This window comes from Solanum stenotomum, chromosome 2 (genome assembly GCF_019186545.1).
Source record: "Solanum stenotomum isolate F172 chromosome 2, ASM1918654v1, whole genome shotgun sequence".
NCBI classification, from domain to species: domain Eukaryota; kingdom Viridiplantae; phylum Streptophyta; class Magnoliopsida; order Solanales; family Solanaceae; genus Solanum; species Solanum stenotomum.
The window spans coordinates 37,937,393-37,958,907 of record NC_064283.1 but is presented as its reverse complement, the minus strand read 5'-3'; the positions used below and the strand labels follow the sequence as shown (position 1 = coordinate 37,958,907).

The following is a 21,515-nucleotide window of genomic DNA, read 5'->3' as shown; positions in this document are numbered from 1 at the left end:
GATATTCTTCCATCATGGATGGGCAGTTGAGGATAGAAAAGGAGCAACAATAAGTTGTTGGTGCTTCTAGTTTGACATAACCCTTGGATAGAACTACCCAGGTTGAGTTTGAGATACCGAGAGTTACTTCGGGTTCCATACTAATTAACCCATCCACCACTGTTACCGACGCCGACACTTAGTCACCATAGGTTTGTCTTCACAATTGTTTTTATTTTTCACTTGAGTGTTTTGGGAACAATGCACACTTTTTTTTAGAGGAGTGGGGATTTGTGCGATAAGTATCTTGGTGAAGTTTGAGTAACCAAGATACTTGTCTAATTTTTCTTGTGAGTGTCTCGATAAAATCTGAGTATCCCAAATACTTATATGTGTCCTTAGAGCTTCTTGTTGTGTTCTTTCCCCGAGGACCTTTAATTATTATTGAACCGACATGTTTATGATGTTTATGATGTTTTGTGGATGAGACAGAAGAATAGGAACGTGTGTTTTACTGTCAATAGGACCCCTCAAAATTTTTAATGTTGTATAGTTATTTTGTAGATATGTTGACTATCCCTGATTTTTGCATGCCATGACATATAATGATAGGATAAGCAAGACTTAAATGAGAACATGAACCGGATAAATCTATGATTGATAGTGAGACTTTGTGCCATATGTGTGTGAGGCCATTGCATCATTCTTACTGTGTATGTCAATTTAAAACTTGCCCCATTAGTCTTGCTAAAATAATTGAATTGTTGATTAGGAAAGGATCATAAGTCGTTGTTGTAGATTGTCCACTTAACCTAAAACTTACCAACCCAATGAAATGTATCCCTTGATCCAAAGCTTTGAGTTGAAAATAGACCCTTTTATTTCATTACCTAATTCACCTTCCTTGTTTATTTCATTACCTAATTCACCTTCCTTCTTGTTCATGATTAACCTATATTTTGGCTCTGGTCCCTCTTGGACATTGTGCACCTCAACTTAGGCAAAATGCCTAAGTTGACTGTGGCCACTATGAAGGAAAAGAAGAAAAGAAAGGGGTATGAAAATAATAGACTAATGGGAAAAAGGAAATAAATGGATGTGGCAACAATAAGGAAAAAAAAAGAAAGTGATGAAAAGAAGTAAAAGAATAGAAAGGAAAAGAAGAATGAACGTCACACTTGAAAGTTGAAAAGAAAAGTAAGAAAAAGGAGAATGCGGGTGGAACAATCATTGGTTGCAAAAAGTGGAGTTCACTAATGTAGTGTAAAGGAGGGAAAAAATTTACTATATCCAAATATACCATACATGTCCCCAAGCCTATGTTATAAGCCAAAAAATTCCTATAGTGATCCTAATTCAACTGGCTGAGAGTCTAGGTATTGAACATAAGGACAAGCCTATGGTATTATGTATGCATGGTTAGAATTTCTTTTGTGATGGTGATCGTGTACCTAGTCCTCGTTCTTGAAAAATCATGATATGGTGTGAAAAGGGACTTCTTTCCAGTAAGGACACAAGTAGCACTGTTGAGAATTCATTGTCTAGGTGATTGTTGACAATGTATGTAACCTTACTCGTTGGTATAGTGATGTCATGTATTAATCCGCATGTGTTGGCTTTATAAAAAAATAATGATGCACTGGTTGTTGATAGAAAAAGGAGGTGTCGTGATTGTAAAGGCCATGTGATTTCCACAGGTTCTTGATCTTCTGTTTATAAGTATCATAATGCGATAGTTGGGTCAGTTGGTTGAGACAAGCAACGATTTGAAGTTGAGAGTGTTGATGTGTCGTTAATATATGACACTTATAATGCTTAAAACTAAGAGATTTGTAAGTTTTTTAGCGCATGCTAGTAGGTTTGATTTTTTTCCCTTGTTTGCAAGAAATCAGGTTTTTGGTAGTTGAGGTATAGAAGATAGTTGTGGCAATATTATTTTGGCCATCTACGAGCCATATTATGAACCATGAGCCATAGATGGAATCGTAGATGAGATATCAAGAAGGTGACTTATATTCAGAGGTTTATGAAGAGACTGTACAACTCATACTCTATTTTATGAGTCGTAGATCATTGGCCGTAGTTGCAGATCGGAAAGTTGATAAATCAAGGCCTGAAGTGCGCGAGTAATCAGTATGGATCGTAAAGATGTTCACGGGTCATAGAATTAAGGTCATAAAAAAAAAGAATCGTAGATATGAGAAAGTGAACTAACAAAACACCAGGGCACATTACAAACCGTAGATGCTTGCATGAACTATACATGAGCATCAGATAGTTGAAAAATAGAAGGGCCAGACTACGATTGGACAAGAAGGATACTAAACCATTCCATGAACTATAGTCCTTGTCCATGAAAAATAACTTGATGTTGAAGATTTACTGCCAATTCACGAGAGAACTCCACAAGTCGTAAAAGGGACTACGATCCATAGATGAGAGTCATAAAAGCTACCAATTTCTTGTTTCCCCAAAACAGTTTGGACTAGGTTTTATATGTCTATAAATATGTTTCCTAGGGTTTACTTATTATGTTATGTTCATTTTTGAGTTTGAGAATTATTAGTGAACCACTTTTGCTTTAATTCTTGAATCTTTGAGATCTTAATTACATATTGATTTTTGACATTGCAATTCAATTCAAGATTCCAGATTTTCAACATTCATATTGTAAGATTGTGATTTCTTTTAATAAAATTAATATGAATTGTGATCAAATAATTATGAATAGCTAAATTTACTACTAGGGTTGTGGAAATCTTAAGGATTTAATGATGACATAGACCTAATAAATAGTAATTCTTGAATGGCGTGCATGCACATATTATTTTTTCCTTCACTTCAATTGTTTTTTAACGGTTGCAAATGTTAGATACCGCCTTATTTGTACTTACCTGACCAAGGGAGTAAGAAGTTTGAAAAGCGATTATACAACGAAGATTTGAGGCTGTCAACCCTCATCTAGTAGCTTGAACTTACCCAGGGATAGCTAATTTGGGATCAAAGGTAAGGGTTAGTAAAACATACACCCGTAGACTGACCAAGTTTTGTTGTGAAATTCATCTACTTAGTAAACCATCCCCTTAGATGATAAATTTCTTACTGATTTTTCATGCTACACGCCAGACAAGATTACTATTATAAGGTTCTACTAAGTTAAGGATTCGCAGAAACACAAAACCCTAGTTTCATATTATATTGAACACATATTAAAGACATTTATGGTATGTGAACATGTCCACATGAACACCATAAAGATAGTGTTTCTAAATCTTCAAGGCAAACACTAATACTACTAACTCAAGATCATGAGTTTCTTCTCGTGAAATTTAAGTTGCTTGGAAGCATAAGTTGTGACCTTACCATGTTGCATCAACACACAGCTAAGCCAATTCAGGAAGCATCAAAATAAAACACAAACCCATATGAACCCTCTGGTAGAGTCAAAACTAGATTTAAAGTGAGTCAAGTCTTGAACTCCTGAAAACTCTTCGCAGAATCTTTGAAACGGTGGAATTTGACCTTTTTCTTAGTCACTCTAGACAAAGGAGAAAACTAGAGGAAAATCCTTTGACAAACCATTTGTAGTAACCAGCAAAACCCAAGAAACTCATAATATTCGAAAGAAAGAGAGAGGGGTCTAGACCAGTTCTGAACTTATTTGGTCCTTTGAGGATTAACATGAATTCTTTCTCCAGAGACTATATGATCAAGGAACAATACTAACTTCAGCCAAAACTCCCACTCGCTAAACTAAGTAGAAAACTAACAGTCTTAAGGGTCTACATGATAATCCTCAAATGGCATGCATGTTCATCCTCACTCTGAAAAAAGATAAGGATGTCATTTATAAACAATGAAAAACATGTCCCATTATTGTTTGAACACTCTGTTTATCAGGTCCATAAAAGTTGCATAACCATTTGTTATACCAAAAGACATCACAACAAAATCATAGTGACCATACCAAGTTCTGAAACCTATCTCTGGAATGTCAGCTTCTCTGACTCTAAACTGATGATAGCTGGATTTAAGGTTTATCTTTGAAAATACATTGGCACCCTGAATGATCAAACAAGTCATCAGTCTTGGGAGTTGACTACTTATTCTTGATTGTGACTTAATTCAGCTGGCGGTAATCAATATATATTTTAAGAGAACCATTTTTTTTTAAGCATGAGAAAACTAGAACACTCTATGGGAAGATACTGGGTCTAATTAAATCTTTATCTAGAAGATCATTTAACTTATCCTTCAATTCCACAAGCTCAGGTGGAGCTATTATGTAAGAAGGAATTGAGATTGGTTGGGTGTCAAAAAGAAGGCCTATTACATAATCAATTTCTCTTTCGGGGGAGACTTTGAGAAGATCTTTAGGGAACACTTGTTGGAACTCATTCACCAGTGGAACTAACTGCAAGGTTAGGGTTTCAGAACTGGAATCCTTAACCTAGACTATATGATAAATGCAACCCTTAGAAATTATTTTCCTAATATTAAGGTAAGAGATAAATCACCCTATAGGCGTTGAAGTGCTACCTTTCCACTCTATGACTGGTTCATTAGGAAACTGAAATTTAACAACTATGGTTCTACAGTTGATTGATAAACTGAATATCTGAATAATACTGATAAATTAAGACTGAAATGATAAACACTTTATCTGAAAACATCTTTAAATATGTGGAACTGAAAGACTGAATGTAAAACTACTTGTCATGATTTCTATACTCTGAAAATGGAACATGCAATTTAATTATCACAAGTTCAAAGACATGAATTTTTCCTATTCTAAGGGATCAGAAAAAAATAATAACTACATAAATACATTGAATTATAGGTAAAAACATGTAATCAAAGTTTATCCATGAAGAAGAACTGAAATTTGATTAAATCTTAAGTTTCATAGAAATCATTAACTGAAGAAAGAAGTTTACTTTGGGACTCAACGGGTGAAATGATACCAGCCCATTGATGAAATCTCACATACCTAGAATGAACACACTTGGCAGAATTCCTGAACTGAAAGCTTGAAGGTAAAGAACCCTAATTTCTTACTTGAGAGAACTAAGAACGTATTGAATTTTATTATCAGAGTGTTGGGCGTGAATGAGAGAGATTATTAGGCTATAAGATAGACTTAAAGAAGTTAATTGAGGATAAAAGGAGAACGTAAGAAGACTAAAAGTCAAAGAAAATGATCTTTTAATAAATTTTATTGGACAAATCAGCGATTTGGAGGTCTCATCGCTAAAATATTCAGCGCATCGCCAAAAGGGGATTTCAGTTCACCAAAATTAATAGTTCTTGATGGTTTTCGGAAACTTCAGCAATACATTTTGGTGATTCGCCGAACTGACAGGTGTCATCACTTAATTTTCCTATCCAGACATTTTCTTGTAAAACAACAACTTTCTACTCTAAACTTCGATCAACAAATGGTTGGTGACATTGGAATGAAAAATGCATATACCTTTAATTTCATAGGTCATGGATCACCTAACACTTTATATGTTGAGATATAAGGTCGTTTCAAGTTGACCCTTGCATGAATTCATGTGAAAACTTAGCCAATGGAAAAACTATGAATTCGACTTAGTGCTTGAGGTCCTTTATGACCCTAAACCACATCTAACACACTTCCTACATTTGAGAATGGACCTTAACACACATGAGAAAGTAAGATATTACTCGGTCCAAGATGATACTCTTACGATGAATGATTCAGTTCTTTAGCGTAGAATTTTTTGAGGTATTACACAAATGAAAGCATAAAAAATATATTGTAAGAGTAATATTGAAAATCAATAGTTATACTGTGTCATTTCAGTTTTGTCTGATCTCTACTCCTGCAAAGTATATTTACATCCATTCATCTCTCTAAAATGTCTAAAGAGCCTTGAATATATCTTTAGGAATAAGAAGAGACTACACAAAAGTACTTGAAGTGGAGTACATTTACAATTGGAGTCAAGAAATGAACTATTATTCGATGTTTATTTTACCTATTATTTAGTGTGCCTTTTTGTTTTAAAATTTAAATTTTTTATTTTTTTATTTTATCTTATTATACTTTTCTATTTTGTCCGCTTAAATAATTTTAAAATTGAGTTTTTTTAGGGTGTTGCAAATAACTAAGGAAACAAGAGTGACATAATTAAGGACTTGTTTGAAATGAGACATGAGAATTTGAATATGATTGTAATTGAATGTAATTACATACTTTGACATGTTTATTTTATCAAGTAATTACTTGATTGATAGGGAATTTGGTGTAATTAGAAGGAGATAATTACACTATCCAATTCTCAAGGGACTCTCCCATTCTCAATGGGAGAACTGATGGTAATTATTTGGTGTAAGTACAAGGTTACTTTTTTTTTTTGTACTTATTTTAATTTATTGTTTTTTATTGATTTTTTTTGAATTTATGATTTTTTTATCAGCTTGATATTTTTTAATATTTTTTTTTAAAAAAAAATTCATCTTTCATTTCCTTTTTCTCATTTCCCAACATTTACTTCTTGTGATTCCATGTAATTGCTCGTATTTATTTCTCTTTATTTTCTTCATCTAACAAATTGCATTATTATTCTAGTTTTGAAGTGAGTTTATAGACTAATGTTTTCTTTTCTTACCATTGGCAGATATGGCATAGTGGATCAGGCTGCTCCTATATTATTAACCAGATATCTTGAGTTCAAACTGTGAGTATGCAAAAATCATTGGTAGAAACTCTACCCTTCGAGTGGGGCCCTCCCAGATGCGAAACTCGAATAATTGGATTCCAATGCAAGTAACAAAACCGAGTGAGAAACAAAAGAAAAGGTTATATTGAAACTTATTTTATGTTATGTTGAATTTGACATAAGAGTATGATGTTAAAAATAAATAATTAGAATTTAGAATTTATATTATATTTTCGATTTTAATTCATTTATTTTAGTAGTACTGACTTTCACGTTGCATGTCATTCATTTTTCAGTTAGAATTGGTATATTATTTTTTTGTCGAACATTTGAACAATTTTATAACATTACAACAACAATATAGTGAAACCCTATAAATGGGGTATGGCATTATATTTATGATATTAGTCTCTCTCTTTTTTCAAACATACCGTCCATAATATTCTAACAAAATGTGCGCTTTTTATTTTTATAATTAACTAAATCAAAATATATTAACTTGAGAAATATATATCAATTTTTTTTACAATATTTTTTATAAACATATGTTTATCAATTATTATATATTGAAGAAACAATATGCATCTTAAATACCTAGTATCATTTACAAAAGACACATATTTTTCAAATATTAACTTTTAATTTTTGAAAACTAACTTTTATTTGTAAATTTTAATTTAACTATGTATTTATATTTGTGCAATCAAACAACACGCTTGTAGTTACATTACGACAAATATGTGATTGTAATTAATATTATACTATATAATTACTAAATTTTCAATTATCATATGACTTTTCAAAAATAGAGATAAAATTATAAACTTATGCATACATCAAAGGTACAAATTGCAACTTACTCTTCCAAGATAAATAAATCCAAATTCATCTTTGAAAAGGTTACCTAGGCCTAATTATTAAATATGATAATTATGATTAAGACTGAGGGCAATCTTAAAAAGAAGAAAAAAGAAGTAAAGGTGACTCTACACATAGTGATGGAGCCACCCCTACTATTGAGAAAGATAGCCCTTTTGTGGAGGGAGGGACAACCCACTCATTCCTAACTCCTACACCTTTACTTTAATAATTAAATATTTATTCTAGTACTTAATTATGTATTAGGGAATTGAGAGGTGGAGGGAGGAGAACAAAGGGAAAAGTGGAAAAACTTTAACTCATTTTTTGCTAAGATAAGGTGGATGCCCTTATCCATCTAATTTGACTTCTTTGTATTTTAAATCCATCCCTTAATCACTATCACACTTTTCACTTTCTTCCATGCAAAATATTCCACACCCCCAATATCAAAATACTAGTCAAAATTCTCCATATTTTTAAGTAAGAAAGGAAAAGAGAGATTGAGGGAAGGACAATGAGGGGGTCTAAAAACTCGATACCAAATTGTATTAGCTTATTATAATTAATAAATTAAGTAAAAACTTATATTAATTAATAATACAGTTAAAAAAATATACATTTGTTAGTTTGATCTAAATACTAAGACACGTGAGTATTTTATTCTTTTGCCATTTTGATTGTGTAAAAGATACCCAAAATTAGGTCTAAAAGTTGGAAAAGATTTATGAAAGGATACTCTCAAATATTAATGCCATAAATATTAATGCCATAAAATCCGTTTGATTGCATACTACACTAACACTAATTTTTCTTTCTCTAATTACATAAAGAGGGAGTTAAAGGCTTAAGTAGAGGCCGTTGATGTGCATGTTTCAACGAAGGTATTTTTGGAAAAAGCAAAAAACAACAACAATATTATTTGGTTACACTTTAATTCATTTTAGTGCAAAAATTCAAAACTATTTAATCAACACCATTTAAAATTTATTAATATTTATTAGATATTCATTTTACACTTAATAAGATGATTTACTAGCACCTGATACGTATAGCTAAAGTTAAAAAAATTGGAATACTTTTATAAATACTATTTAAAAAATAAATTTATGAACAAATATTGAATCCGTACACCTCACTCGTTTGGTAATATATGTATAAAAATAATGTTAAATAGATTGTATTAATAATGCTTGCATTTATTATACATATATTATTTGTTATGCATTACTTGATTTGATGTATTAAAAACAACATGCATTATATAAAAATATCCTCCACAATTATGATGAAAAAAAAAAGAAGAGATTATAAGAGATAATTATAATTTTAACCATGCTAAACATGTCGTAGAGAGCTAATGTATAAATTATTTTTGCTTAGAACGAATAGTAATGAAAAGAAAAACGCGGATTTCCTTTTGAAAGGAAAGTGACCTGTTTGAAAATTTACTTGATGGTTTGGTGTTTGTTTAAAATATATTAGTATAGTAGTCCTTAGAAATAGGCTTGTGGCCCTTGTTTGTTATTAGAGTATTACTCTCTCTCTAATTATTTATCTATTTTTGAGTTGATATATCTATTAAGAAAAATGATGATTGGTATATCTATTAAGAAAAATGATGATTGAGATAGTGAGTTTATCATTTTATTTCATTAATTATGAAGTGGGTGAATTAAAATTTAAATTTTTTAAAAAATTCTACCTTTTTTCAAAGTAATTAATTGATGATATAATAGGTGAAAAAGATTGTCTTTTCTTGATTTATCAAAATAAACAAGTAATTAACGACAACTAAAAAAGTTAAAGTGAACAAGTAATTAGGGACAAAGGGAGTAATAAACATTTGTGAGGGAAAGATGAAATGAGTGTATAAAGTACGTAATCTTGTTTATTTTAGAAATTACAGATAATTGTAAAGATTATTAGAGATTGATTACAAATAAGTGGAGTGATGATTATTTAATACCCAAAAGGGGGGTTAGGGCATGAAATCATATTTATATTTATATTACCATTAAAACAAGGGAAAACACACTCACACTTTCTCTTCCCCTGAACGGGGCGTCCTACTGAAAACGGCGTTTATCATAATTCCGTTAACTGACGTAGGTGGGTTTGTTCAAAAAGTAGTATGAAGCTTGAGCGATTGACCCTAATTCCGTCTACCGACTCCGACGGCCGTCTCAACGGCGCCGATGATTCCAACAAAGTTCCCAGGCTTCCTCGCTGGACTAGACAAGAAATTCTAGTACTGATACAGGGGAAAAAAGTTGCTGAAAATCGGATCCGTCGAGGACGAACTGGAGTTGTCGAATTCGGTTCACCACAGGTTGAACCCAAGTGGGCTTCTGTTTCTTCCTACTGTAAAAGACATGGGGTTAACCGTGGACCAGTTCAATGCCGGAAGAGATGGAGTAATTTGGCTGGCGATTTTAAGAAGATTAAAGAGTGGGAGTCTCAGATAAAAGAAGAAACTGACTCCTTTTGGGTCATGAGGAATGATTTGAGAAGAGACAAAAAATTACCTGGATTTTTCGATAGGGAAGTCTATGATATTCTTGATCGTGGAAGTGGCGATGGCGATGGCAATGGCGATGAAGAAGGAGGCTTGGTTTTGGCTCTGGGGTCACAAGTTTTGTTTGATAGTGGGAAAAGTGCTGCTGTATCAGGGGATGATGCCTTGTTTTCTGATTTTGAGCCTGATGAAACTCCTCATAAACCAATCAATGACCCTCCTATTCCTACTCCAATTTCAGGTACTTCTCAATTACAACTAACATATACATAGTTATAGAGTGTGATTAAATTAATATTGTAATAGTTGTGATTTCTTTGTGTTTTGTACTTGTATTAGTTTCACACACAAACAATTTTGTACTGCATATTTACTTTATCACGGTTAAATTTGATTCTTGGTGGAAATTAAAGATTTGTGTACATGGGTGGGTGCTCAAAATAATAGAACTGATATACCTCTAATGGTGTTATCTTCAAGTTTAAAGCATTTCTTTTTACAAAGATGAGTACATCTTTTTATTCTTCTATTTTGAATAGCAATGGACTGCCCAATACGAATGCTCTCTTCTGTTACAATCCATTTTCCCAAGTTTATTTTCAGCTCCTATTCTTTAGCATAGAGGTCTTAGTCATTGAGAGACACTTTTAGCAGTTTTTAAACATCCTCTAGTTTGCTTTAAGCTCAGCATTATAGAACTCTCTAGAATTTGACGTACGTTTTCAGTGCACCTTTCATAAGTTTGAACTTCTTCCATTTTCTTTCCATATGACTACCATGTACTGTTGAGACCCATGTATCAGCCACAATGTGTTGGAACTCAATATGTCCTACCAAGTGATTCAGGAACTTGAATGGTTTAAGGACTTCTAGTCTGTACCTCCTCCATTATGACACATAGCAAAGAATGGTCAGAAAAGTGAGGGTCCGTTAGCATCTACTACTAGATAAAGCCATCTTTTCATACAGGCATGATTGACCAGTGCCCTGTCAAGTTTACTATCTATATGTGAATTTGTCCATGCTAAGAATCTCCCTGTAGGCCTAAGTTCATTTAGGCTAGTTATTCACCATGTCTTCAAAAGCCCTGATCTCTGCATCCATGACTGGGGTGCTCCTATCCTTCCCTTTGAGAATAGAATTGAAGTCCCCCATTATGAGCTGTGAGTTTTGGACAATAGAGTTCAGGTTTTCAATTGCAGACCACAACTCCTTCCTATCCTCAATTGTATGAAGTCCATATGTGGCAGTAAAATTAATCAGATAGTCTCTGCTATGATTTTAAATAGAGCAGTGAATAAATGGGGCTAATATCCAAGATACTAACCTGAACCACCCAGGATTCCAGAGTAGCCAGATTCTACCTGTCATTGGCACCGTAATTTGAATGCCACATCCATCCTGGCATTACCCTCATGGTTATTTGGCTAGCTTTCTGTTGAGTCACTCTATGTTCCACTACAGCAAGTCAGCAATAATATCAACATGCTCTTTTTTTATTACCCTAGGAAATTCCTTGTGCTTATGCAACTTATTAAACCCCCTAACTTATTATTTTTATCAACGCTGCATAACTTAGGCAGAATTCAATACTGTATGTAGAGTAGTTATGGAGTGTGATTAAATTAAGTATACAACATTTTGTATCTCAAAATATTGTATTAGTTGTGAATTTATTTTTCATATGTGAATAACCGTACAACCCGGAACTCAGGTCCCAATATTTTTGTGTTTTGTACTAGTACTAGTTTCACTACAAACAATTTTGTACTGCATATTTACTTCGTCACGGTTGGAATTAGATTCTTGGTGAAAATGAAATTATTTATTATTAGATATCTTGTCTTTAAACATTTGTGTACTTGGGTGCTCAAAACAATAGAATTGCACTACAATGGTGATATTGTATACCTCTAATGGTTTTATATTCAAGTTTATAGCATTTCTTTTCCCGAAATATCTTTTTCTTGTTCTATTTCGAATAGCAATGGACTGCCCAATACTAGTTAAATTCAATTATAGCAATACAACAATATACCAAGTAAAATTTCATAAGTGGGGTCTTGGGAGGGTGATATGTATGCAACACCCCTACCTTGTGAAGGTAGAAAGGTTATTTATGATAGACCCTCAGTTAAAGCAAGGCATATCTAAATCAGTAAGAAAAGGAAATACAGTAGTGAAAAATCATATAGAAAATAATAGTATCAACAACAAATAGTACGATAAACGAAGCAGAAGTAATAATAGGTAAAATATAAAATCGAAGAATAGGGTAATAAGAGAGTGATAATAATACTACTAGAAAGAAAAACTTGACAGCACTCGACTTAATTCTCGGCCTTCATATTCCCCTATCTAGGGTTATGTCCTCAATAAGCTGCAAGTGTTTCATGTTTTTATCAAGTCATCTCTCCCTAATGTAAGCTACAAGTCCACCTTTAGCCTCCGAACATCTCCACAAAGTCCCCCTAGGAACTTTGTCATAAGTTTTTTTTTCTAGGTCAATGAACATATATGATATTCTCTCTTCCTTTCCCTATACTGCTACATCATAGTAGAATGCCCAGCATGAATCCAATTCAATTATATAGAAATAAACATTTAAATTAGGTAATAATATTCATTTTCCTTTCCTCTAGAAAGTACTAAATTTTCTTCCTTTTCCTCTACCTCTTCGCTGTGGTGGGATTCAAATTGTTTTGAAACTTATTATTTAGGTTCTTTGTAAGTATTTCTGTTTCTCTTCTTCTTTTTTACTCTCTTCTCTGGTAATACTTTTTGGAGGTGGCCAGCATAGCCCTTAATGCTGAGGAATACAAGTTACCTGTTTCAAAATAAATAAATAAAATTTTTTGGTCTTCTTAATTATCTTGAACTTGTTATTTGATTTTCTCCCTCTTTCTTTCTATCAATTATTTGGTTTTTTCCCTCTTCTTTGTGTCTCCTTTTCCTTTCCTCCAGTATGTACCTAGTTTTAATATTTAGGTCTGGCATTCAATCATCTTCTTGAAGTTGTTTTGAACTTATTATCTTGATTTTGGATTGCAGAGCAACAACATCAACCACTCTCTCAAGTTTCTCCTACACAAGGTACGTCTATATCATGTTAATTCTGCACACACCGAAAGGTTCCTTTCTTTTAGTTAATTCTATTTCTTTTCTTGTTTTTCCCTACAAATATGTGTATTTGGTTTTATTTGGGTTTCAACTGAGATATGTGGCAGATAACAGAAAGTGAAAGAAGACATATATTCATCTGATTGCGTCAGTTGTGGTGCTACTGTAATTTTTATGAAGTCACACTCTTGACAAAAGTGAAATAGTTGAGGGTTGGATATATAGAAGAGTTATTATAGGAGATTGAGCAATATTTGGTTGAGGTTTGAAGGAAAAAAAGGAGTACTTGAATTTTTTCTCAAATTTTCCCAATATTTTATGGACAAAAGGCTGGTCGTCATACTAGACAATTTGCCCAGCAACTTAACTTACTACTGCTAGTCCATAAAAATAGCAAGGAAGTTTTATTTGCATTTGGCTTTAAGCTATACCCCAACAACCTAATATACATACATATATAGCAAATTCTGTATTTTGTCATTGGTTGCGCCATACACAGGAGGCCAAGAAAGCTCTACTTAATCTTGGCTTACTCTGCTGATTTCCTAGTCATCCGTCATGGTTTTGTACGCCTAGGGATGACAATGGGGCGGGGTGGGGCAGATAGAGCTTAACCTGCAAAATTTTAAGCTGCCCCGCTCCTCCCCGCATAACAACTTTTTTCATTTTCAACCCACCCCGCCCCGCTTGAACCCACCCACATAATTTTTTAAATAATTTCTTTTTCTAGTTAAGTTTGATACTAAAAATAAAATTCATAAAAATAAATTCATTTTTTAATTAAGTTGTATTAATTTAATAGATAATGACTTAAAATTTTATTTCTTAGAGGTCAATTGGGAAACACGTAAGAAATTGTATTATTTTTTAATGAACCAATTTCTTTTACTATCTTGAATATTTTAGTAGCTTTAAAGAAATTATCTTAATAAATAATGTTCTATCACTCTTATAACATGTAAAGAGTTATAGCACTGGCCATAGATTTCTGATTGTCCTCATACAGTGCATTTATGTGGAGTACTTATCATTTTAGTCATCCACTTATTTTCCATGCCATATTTTGCTATGATGACCTCTTTCCAGAGCATGTTATCTTTATTTGCAAACTTTCCACAACCACTTCATCATTAGACTCTGGTTTTGATTCTCAGGTTTCTTATGCCTAGGCCTCCTATATTTTTACTCACAATCAGTTCCTTCCATTTAACAAGATGAAACTTCTTCTTATCTTCACTGCCTTGCCATAAGAAATTCCTTCTGAAAGCATCAATGCTATTAGATACATTGGCAGGCATAGGAAAGACATATATCATATAAGAGGGTGATGCATCCATCACACTGATAATTAAAGTCAATCTTCGTCCCAAGGACAAGTACTGACTCTTCCAGTTGGTGAGTCTCTTTTCACATTTCTCTAGGACCCCATTCCATATGCATTTGGACTTGCTTTTAGTGCCCAAAGGCATACCTAGGTAAGTAGTTGGAAGCTCCCCAACCTTGCCTCATAGTGTTCTGGCCAAAACTTCTGTATTAAGCACACTATTGATAGGATAGATGAAGCTTTACCTCCAGCTTATGTGGAGACCAGAGACAGCTTCAAAAATGACAAACATAACCCTCAAAATCAGAAGTTGCTTTGTCTCTGCTTCAAATATACCAATGTGTCATCTGCATATTGTAGATGAGTTATCTCCAAACTAGAAAGTTTTGCTTGGAACCCCTTGATCCACCCCTTTCCCTTTGCTGTATTAATAAGGTTACTCATTCATTCCATAGCTAAGATGAATAAAAATGGGGAAAGAGGATCCCCCGTCTCAAGCCTCACTAGGAAAAGAAAAAACTAGTGGGTACTCTATTCACAATTATAGAGAACCTGACAGTGCCAATACAATGCTTTATCCATCTTATCCACCTGGCCCCAAAACCCATTCTTTCCAGCATTTGGATGAGAAAGTCCCAGTTTAAGAAGTCATAAGCTTTCTGTATGTCCAGCTTGCATACAATACATGGTTTATTGCTCTTCTGTCCGGTCTCTATACATTCATTGGCTATCAAAACGGCTTCTATAATTTGCCTGCTCTTGATAAAAGCCATTTGATGTCTATCCACCAGGCTATGTATCACCTTCTTGACTCTCTCTGCTAGAAAATTTGCAATGATCTTGTATAACCCCCAAACAAGACTAATGGGCATGAAGTCTTTTTGTTTCTCAGCATCCACCTTCTTTGGGATCATGGTGACAAATGTTGCATTCAAACTCTTCTCAAAGAAATATTTCTCATGAAAGTTTTGAATAGCTCCAACCAGATCTGAGTTGATGACATCCCAACATTGCTTGAAAAGTTCCATTAAATAACCATCTGGGCCAGGAGCTTTATCCCCAGCACATGCCTTAATGCTTTCTAGGATCTGTTGTGGTTCAAAAGGAGCCTTTAGCATGGACCTGTTCTCTACATTAATTTTGGGGCAGTTCATTTCTAATTGGGGTCTCCACCTCTCTGTTTCTGCATACAAGTTCTCATAAAAGTCCACTATTTCCTTTTTGATCTCCTCTGGATCCTCCTTCATCACCTCCCCCACTTTTAACCTGTCTATTGTATTTGCCCTTTTGTGTGCATTTGCAGTTTTGTGAAAAAATTGGTGTTTCTATCCCTTCCTTAAGCCATGTTACCCTGGACCTTTGTCTCCAAGCTATCTCCTCTTTCTTTGTAATTTCTTCAAATTCATTTATGAGTGTCATTCTGGATATTACTTCTTCTTCTTGCAACATTCTATGCTCCTGAATTTCCTCCAGATCTGCCAACTTTGCCAGCACAAGCTGTTTCTGAATTCCTAGATTCCCCTGAGTTGATTTACTCCACTCCTTTAGTTTAGTCTTCAATTCCCTCAACTTGGAGACCAGAACAAAGTCAGGGCTACCAGTGCTAGGGAAAGACTCCCACCATGTCTTGATCTTCTACTTGAATCCTTCCGTTTGAAGTCACCAATTCACAAATTTGAAGTAAGAATTGGAAGCCTTCCATTCACCACATTGTAGCTTGATAGGGGAGTGATCTGATGTAACCCTCTGTAAGATTCAAACATTCTTGAAGCAATTGTCCAGTTCTTCTGAGATTAGAAATCTATCTAATCTAGCTGCAATATCTTCTCTATCCCCATTTCTCCATGTATATTTACCCCCTTTCAATTCCAAGTCTCTCAACTCCATATGCTCTATGAACTCAGAGAAGTCTGTCATTGCTTTATTGATTCTGAGGCATCTCTTCTTCTCTGATGGATATCTAGTGGTGTTGAAGTCCCCACATTGGACCCACGGGCCTGAGTATAGACCCGTGGCAGCACCTAGTTCACCCCAAGTATCCTCCCTTTCCACTCTGCCATTTGGTGCATAGACTCCTGTTAAGTGCCAATTTAGGTTTTGGCTCTTCCCCACACTGCTTTCTACACTCTCCCAGTTCCGTTTATCCCACATAATCACTACACCCCCTCTGGTTCCACTAGCCTCCAACTGCACAAAATCAACCCACCTACTTCCCCATACTTCCTTTATTATGTTTGTGATATCCCCTCTCAATTTAGTTTCTTGGAGACAAACAATGTCAGCCTTTCAAAATCTAAAAAGTGTATTCCTGACTATTCCTCTCTTTCTACTACAATTTAACCCCCTCACATTCTAGGAAATAACTTTCAAATTCATTGAGCATTTATAGGTAGACATTCCCCCTTACTTTTAGAGCCATAGCTCCAAAATTTACTGTCAATTTCTGGCCTTTTCAATTCTGCTACCCCCTTCTTCTTTACTGTGACTTGCATATCTCTGTTGTGTTGCTTGTTGTCTATTTTCATGAAAAGCTCCTTTATCTTCTTCTCACACCCTTTGAAATCTTCCCCAAATTTTGTACTTAGCTTGATTATATACTCTTCAATCCATTCAGTCATGTTTTCTATTTGTTCATTCTCCTCTGCTGGTAATTTCATTCTCAGTGGGGTTGTTGGTTCTTCTCTGATGCGATTCACCACATCGAGTTGATCATCAGACTGTGTGACTGAAATCTCACCTTCATCACCCTGTTTCGAGCCTGTTGTTACTGACTTGTCTGCTGGATTGTCGATTTGGTCATTCAAAATTTCTTTCTCCCCTTCAAAAATCTCCATAGCTGAACTTATAGTGTTAAGATGAGAGATATTGGCTTGAATTTCTGTTTCCATTGTTATATCCTCCTTCTGCATTATTTTAATTATCTCCTGGGTTGTAAAATTATTTGGGCTTAAGTTTAGCCCATAATGGCCCTTTCCCCTTCATTAAACCTCCATGTGCCCTTTTATTTGAATTTTCTTTACTTTCTATTGCACCCATGGACTAGTCTCTCCAACGGTAGAGTCTTTCATCAAAATAGGTCTCTGCTTCTGATTACCCACTGGTTCAAAGACCCCGACCTGTGTCTTCTCCTTCTCTACTCTGAAAGTGACTGGAGCTTCCACCCATATCGGGATTGTGAACACCATGCCTCCACCGACCACCTCTATCGCCGGCGGAATCAACTTCCCGGCTCCTTTCACCTTGATTCTTGCCCAATGCAGATGGTTTTTCAGAGACGTTTCCTCCTCTGTCTCGATGTAGTGATTTCTTCTGGCCAGCAGCCTGTGGTTGGGTTCCACCATTCAAGTGGCAGGTTCATCTTCTTCCAACTCCAAGTTGCATTCAGTATGTGTTCTGTGATTTTCTTAGAGGGGAGCTCGAAAAGAAACATTCTTTCATTCATCGCAAAAACATTGAGACTGCCGGCTACCTTCCAGGTGTTGCATGCCCATCTTCTGACTTCATTTAGGGTTGGGGTTTTGGTTTCCTGTGACGAGATTCGAAATCTTCCCACCAGGCACCTGCTCAAGAGATCCTTTTCTGACACAGTGGTGTCTCCTGTAATGCTTATGTTGCTCTTTGTTGTCTGTAAATGTGTCTTCTTTGATGCCTCTGTTGCCCATCTGTTTGTGTTGCAGACCTCTTTGAAGGACCCTGTTATCTTGCTTCTTGTTGCTGTTTGGGGTGGTTCTGCCTCCTTTGTTGTATATATGAATTTCGCTATTTTGTGGGCTATATTGCTCCATCCTCTTTTGTAATAGCATTCAGGTGTAATAATTATGGACTTTTTGTGACCTTGAAGTGCAATGAAACTAATGTATCTCCCATTTTCATTGTACTTGAGTGTACAAAAGAGCTCTGAAAAATGTTCTCGTCTTCCATCTTCTGACCTTCCCGTGTTTTTGAAGCTTCAATAAAGACTGATGCCAACCATTTTAGAGTTTTGTGACTGACTCTAACTCTCCTCATTAAATTCCTGCTGCGCTCGATCCACTACCATGTTTCTGCTCCTAAATGGCATTTAGTGATGTCGTATGATTTGAAGCCAGCATTGTAGTAAATGCTGTTTTCCCCTAGTGCATTAACTCTGGCCATCTCCCGGAGAAGGACCCCCAAAAAAGGAAAGAAATCAAAAGCTGACTAAAGGGTGGCTAAGAAAAAGTTCTCCTCGATCTTAGTGCCTGAGAGCATTCAGAAAGGATATCCTTCTGATTGTGATTTTAAAACCTAAATTATACGCCTTACGCCTATGTTTGGGACATGGTAACTTGATAAAACCACCAGTTAGAAGGCCCAAATATGTTCCTCCTATTTATTTCCATTTTCTTCTTCGTCGTATTTCTTTGGTTCTTTGATTCTGCTCCAGATACATATGGAAAGCTCAAAAGAATCTGGTTCGCAGATCAATTGGTTATGGTAAACAGAGAGAAAGCTAAAGAATCAACAAAATCATGGATATGTATACTGAAGTGAAACACAACAAAAATATTCAAAAAGTACAAAATAAAAATCATGATACTTGATGCAGCTAGAAGTAAAAGTTTAAGAAGGAATTTAGTTTGTATCAGATGATATACAAAAGGAGACTAGTAAACAGACATTTACATGATCAAAACGTTAAATATCAAATGAATGGTATGGAAGAGACTAAATGTGCACCAATGTTTCAACCATAGAGGACTATTAGTGCTCCATGTGAAAGAAAGGGGATGACTTTGAGTCTAAAGTCAAAGATAAGGGATTATTTTGTTATTGTTTTTTTCTCTTTTAACACATTGCCTGGTTATTTGGCATCGTGGTAGTCATTTTCAAGAACTTTGACTTACATCTCTAAAAAGTAAAAACCTCAGATCGCTATCGAGCTCCTTTACTGTTTATACCTTATTCAGATGGTCCTTGTTTTTCTCATGTCTGCTTGAAGTTCCACGGAAATTGTTGTTTTCATGATACACATTTGAAACAAATATAGTTTTAAAGAAATTAGTTTTGGTAAAATTTAAAATTGTCTATATTGCTTCATCTCTATGCCAACTATTACATTTTCTACGGCGAAGTTGGTGTGGTTTATGTTTCAGACCGTCACTAAAGCCCAACAAAATGGAAATGCAACTTTTGAAGTGAATCACTAACATTAAATAAATCTGTAGGTATGAGGTAGTATGTCAAATGTCATTCTAAGTTTTCCTACACTGGTAATTCACACTGTTGTTGAACTTTTGCATTTCTGGTAAAATGTCCCTAGCTGTCTCACCGTCCTTGGAAAAAGATAAACAAGAAAGAGAGGAGCAATAGTTGGTTGCAAGACTAAAAGAAACAATCAAAAGAACAAACTGGGATGCCCTTTCTGAATTGGAGTAATTTTTTCAGCAGGTACAAGCCAACCTACCACCCGAGAACCTGATATAGGAAGTGGTCAGGAAGGAAGGAAAAGAAAGAAAAGTGAGTCAGATGCAGATGATGAAGAAGCAAGGAGTGTGCAACATCATTTAGTGAGAGCATTGGAGAGGAATGGGAAACTGGTGAGCTCCCAACTTGAAGCTCAGAATATGCAGTTTGAACAGGATAGGGAGCAAAGGAAGGACCATGTTGATAACTTAGTAGCAGTACTTACGAAGCTTGCAGATGCTTTGGGAAGAATTGCAGATAAGTTATAGTGGCCTGTTGAGTTAATTACAATGCCATAACATGTTGTCTTCATACACAAGGCTGAAGTTCAGTTTTGGTTTGTTAATTAGTAGTTGGAGATAACATGTTCTTCTCAGGTTTTGAAGGGTTAGTGTTGGCACAAGAGGTGTACAGAAGAAATAGTAATAAATACAGAATTTGGAGATGCTGGTGTCTTTTTGTTTTTTGTTAATTCTTGTTTATACACAAGTATCTCTTGTTTTGTGACAATTGTCAGGCAGGTAGGATCCTTTGTTTATAAACGACCTTAAATCTTATCTGACTACTTGGGATTGCTTGCTCGGTTTGGAGACAAATTGTATACAAATCATAATATCTCGATTCTAGTTGTCATTGTATAATCACGATTCCCTTTAATCGATGACATCTAAAATTTTAAAGGTTTGCTTTTAAATTCATTAGTCTTATTTCAATAAAATATCTCTTGCCTCTTTACTCTATGCTATTCAATTTTAGTATTTACTGTTATTTTCATAAACAAGTAATGCAATAGAAACTGTCAATTGACAGAAAACACACAAGTTTAATATAAAAAATAAAAAAACTATAAAAAAAAATACCAATTAACAATTTATTTTTATTTTAATTGATATATAATTTAAGAAGTTCTCAATATTTTATACTTTAATTCATTGAATTTTTATTTTAATTGCATAAAATATTTATATTATAAATTCATGTTTGAAACGTAAAACCTATTGTTATTACTTATGTGTTATATAAAATTAATTTATTGATTATTAAAAATTTAATTAAAAAAAATGTGTGAAAATAATTTTATAACTTTCCATCCTTTACTACGCAGTCCTATAATTAATGAAAAGTTGTGTTAATGTTTAATTTTATAACTAGTTATCTTAAATTAAAGAAAAATAAATAATTACAAAATAGGCTATTACAATTATTTTAATTAATTACATCAAATCAAAATGTTTTTAATAGTTAATATCAATTTTTCATCTTTATTTAGTAAATATAAGTTTGTTTATATGATTATTTTTATTTTGTAAAACTAAAAATCTAACATTTATGATAAAAAGGTAATAACTATAATAATATCGTTGATTTTAAAGTTAATTGATTATTTTAACTTATTAATGATTATCATCTACATTTTGTTTGAATATACGGCAATCGTACACATATATCAACTGAAAAGTATATAATAAAATATTTCAGAAACAAGACTGATGAAGTTGGCATTTATAATATTCTAAAAAATATAATTAAAAATAAAAATTTTAATTTAGTTATTTAAACTAAGAAGAAATCGAAATGACAAATGATTTGAGTATATATGAAG

General features: G+C 34.1%; 2 protein-coding genes across 4 annotated transcripts in view; one reads left to right on the top strand and one right to left on the bottom strand.

Moving 5' to 3' along the window:
* Positions 1 to 21,515, bottom strand: part of LOC125854934 (OVARIAN TUMOR DOMAIN-containing deubiquitinating enzyme 1) — a 1,192,864-nt gene that overhangs the window by 555,310 nt on the left and 616,039 nt on the right. The gene's annotated exons all lie outside the window — the stretch shown is intronic.
* LOC125854931 (trihelix transcription factor ASR3-like) lies at positions 9,551 to 20,570 on the top strand. Of its 2 annotated transcripts, none has more exons than XM_049534539.1 (3): positions 9,551 to 10,285; positions 13,096 to 13,137; positions 19,898 to 20,570. In XM_049534539.1, exons 1-3 carry the CDS (start codon positions 9,661 to 9,663, stop codon positions 20,179 to 20,181), a joined length of 951 nt encoding a protein of 316 aa, XP_049390496.1. In that variant the 5' UTR covers positions 9,551 to 9,660; the 3' UTR covers positions 20,182 to 20,570. The 2 variants fall into 2 exon arrangements, with proteins under 2 accessions (XP_049390496.1, XP_049390495.1); XM_049534538.1 differs by having other exon boundaries at positions 9,553 to 10,285; positions 19,895 to 20,570.